At 34.8% G+C, this 2,500-nt stretch overlaps 1 protein-coding gene across 1 annotated transcript; it reads right to left on the bottom strand.

Moving 5' to 3' along the window:
* Positions 1–366: 366 nt before the first annotated feature.
* On the bottom strand, positions 367–2,261 carry LOC131618255 (transcription factor MYC1-like). The gene has a single exon (XM_058889518.1). The coding sequence runs from the start codon at positions 2,006–2,008 to the stop codon at positions 587–589; it is 1,422 nt and encodes a 473-aa protein (XP_058745501.1). The 5' UTR covers positions 2,009–2,261; the 3' UTR covers positions 367–586.
* Positions 2,262–2,500: the final 239 nt, after the last annotated feature.

Consider the following 2,500-nt stretch of genomic DNA (forward strand, 5'->3'; position numbering starts at 1 on the left):
AGTTTAGTTGTAGCACGTGTTAGTAGATTTTTTACAATTATCCATATTAAAATAAAAATTACATAAAAATGAAATGAAATCTTATTTGACATCCACGTTATAACATTAAATTAAAATATTACTATTTCTATATTAAATTAATAATATATCAAGTACCCAGGACTACAGATTCTGAGAAAAATATGAATACTGACAACAGAACAGAACCTATCATAGGACAACACTATTCCTTTAACTCTTGTCTTAAAACACTAAAATCCAAACAATATGCAGAGTTGCAAAGAGACAAGTTTCTTAACTTCCTCGAAACAATAATTTATTTAGTATTACATGGTTGAAAATAATTAAAAAACAATTAATTAAAAAAAAAAAACTAAGCATTATAGAAAGAACATATAGTACATATTTAAGATTATAAAGATCAGGATTTTAAAAAATTCCGCTACGGATACTATTATCACCGTTCTTTATATTGAAGAACAAATTGTTATTAATTCACAATGCGATGACTGCAGTACACCTGTAACAACTGAAATCGCGAAATTTTTTTTAAAACCTTGATGAAGATTATGATTTTGTTCTTGTTTCATTCATGTTCCAATCTCATTCGAATCGCAGATCTAAGACTCTCTTCATTTCTCATCTCATCAGGAACTTGAACAACCACAACATCTTGAACCATAATTTCATTGAAACATGATATACTAGCATGATGAACCTGAAACTCCAAATCCTTAAACACACTCATTAACCTAGCACCAGGATGATTAACATTCTCAGATTGAACTCTCACCATTGCATCATTGCCTATAATCTTCACATCAATTTCCAAAGCAACAACATTGTTGTTATCATTATTATTACTACTACAAGGTTTTTTTTGGTCCACCACAGTTGAAGTTGCTGTTATAGTACTTTCAATTGTTTCCATCTTCGGTTTCTTTGGTTCCTTCTGATTATCTGATTCTAATTCCAACTCTTCGATCTTCGCTTTTAACTCGTTGATGTAATCCACTGCATCTGATAACAATGAAGCTTTATCCATCCTTGAAACGTTTGGAACGACGGCTCTTAGAGCGTAGAATCTATGGTTGAGTTTCTCTCTCCTTTGTCTCTCTGCTTCTACATGGTTGATCGGAATTAGTGTTCCGGATAACGGTTTTCTCCCTCGCTTCTTCGGTGTTGTTGTTGTCGTTGTTGTTGGTGTTGTTAATTGTGGACAATATTCTGAATCCGAATGTTCAGAATCTATGTAACATGGTGAAACAATGATGTGTTTTTTTTGTGGTTTTTTGTTCATTGTTTTTTGTGTCTCCTCGGTTTCTTCGCCGGTGCCGGAGATGATACCGATGTCGGAGAATGAGATGTTTTGGTCGAAAGTTTGGACTTTGTCAAGTGGTTTGGTGGGAGGAAGATCTAAGTTTGATTCTGACGAGGATGATTGGAACATGGATTTGGCTTGATGTACGAGGTTCCAATTTTGTTGGATATTTTCGTAGGAGCCCATTTCGACAACGCCGTTAGTTGTTGGAACACAAATCAACGTTTCGATTCCGTGCACGTGTGCTTCATTGGATCTCTCACAATTATAAAATTGAAGCTCTTGTTTGCTATTCAACCAAAGAACAGAATCTAAGGCAAAAGATTTACCAGGTAAAGAAATGGAAGAGGAATTACCGACGGAAAAGCTTCGAGTCAACGACATGACGTAGAACCATTCCGCATCGCCGTTTGTACATGTCTTCGTGTCTGTGTCTGTGTTTGTGTCCGTGTTGTATACTTTGTTTGAGGTTGTTGTTTTTTTGTTTCCTTGGAAATGACCTTCACCCCAAGATAAGAAAGGGTTACCTTTTTCATCTTTTGTTGTTTGCCACAAAATGGCATAGACCCAATTGTCGGATTGAGATTGGAGTAGAAATTGAAGCTTTTGTTGAAGGGTTGATGTTTGTGGTAAAGGGTTTTGTATGATAGAAGAAGATGATGAAGGTGAGATGATGAAGTCTTCCATAGATGGTAGTAAAGTGTAGGAAGAGAAAAGATAGATAAAATGATGAGATAAGAAAAAGATGGAGAAAAGGGAACAAGAGGTAGGGATTGATTAATAGTGTAAAAGTAGAAATATTATGTTGTACGAATGGGGGGTCTTTTTAGGTTAAACATAAGAGTGTGAAATTAGGGTTGGGAAAGGAAATGAAGATATTAGTGAAGGGGTTACTTACTTGAACTAATATGGTGAGGCAAGAGTGTTAAATTTGGTGGGAATGGATTGAGAAAATTGGGTACAAATAATGTTGAAATGGAATAATGTATTGGTACTATTAGGCCTTACAAGCACGTGGAGTGAAAGTGAAAGGTGCAATGATGTAAATAAATCATAGGACAATGTTATGTAATGTGTTGTAGTGGGGTCTTGTGTGTATGGATATTTTGTGTTGTATCATGGGGAAATCACGAAGTTATTAAACAAATTAATTCCACTTTATTGGATTTTAGTGACCGT

This window comes from Vicia villosa, linkage group LG7, assembly GCF_029867415.1.
Source record: "Vicia villosa cultivar HV-30 ecotype Madison, WI linkage group LG7, Vvil1.0, whole genome shotgun sequence".
NCBI classification, from domain to species: domain Eukaryota; kingdom Viridiplantae; phylum Streptophyta; class Magnoliopsida; order Fabales; family Fabaceae; genus Vicia; species Vicia villosa.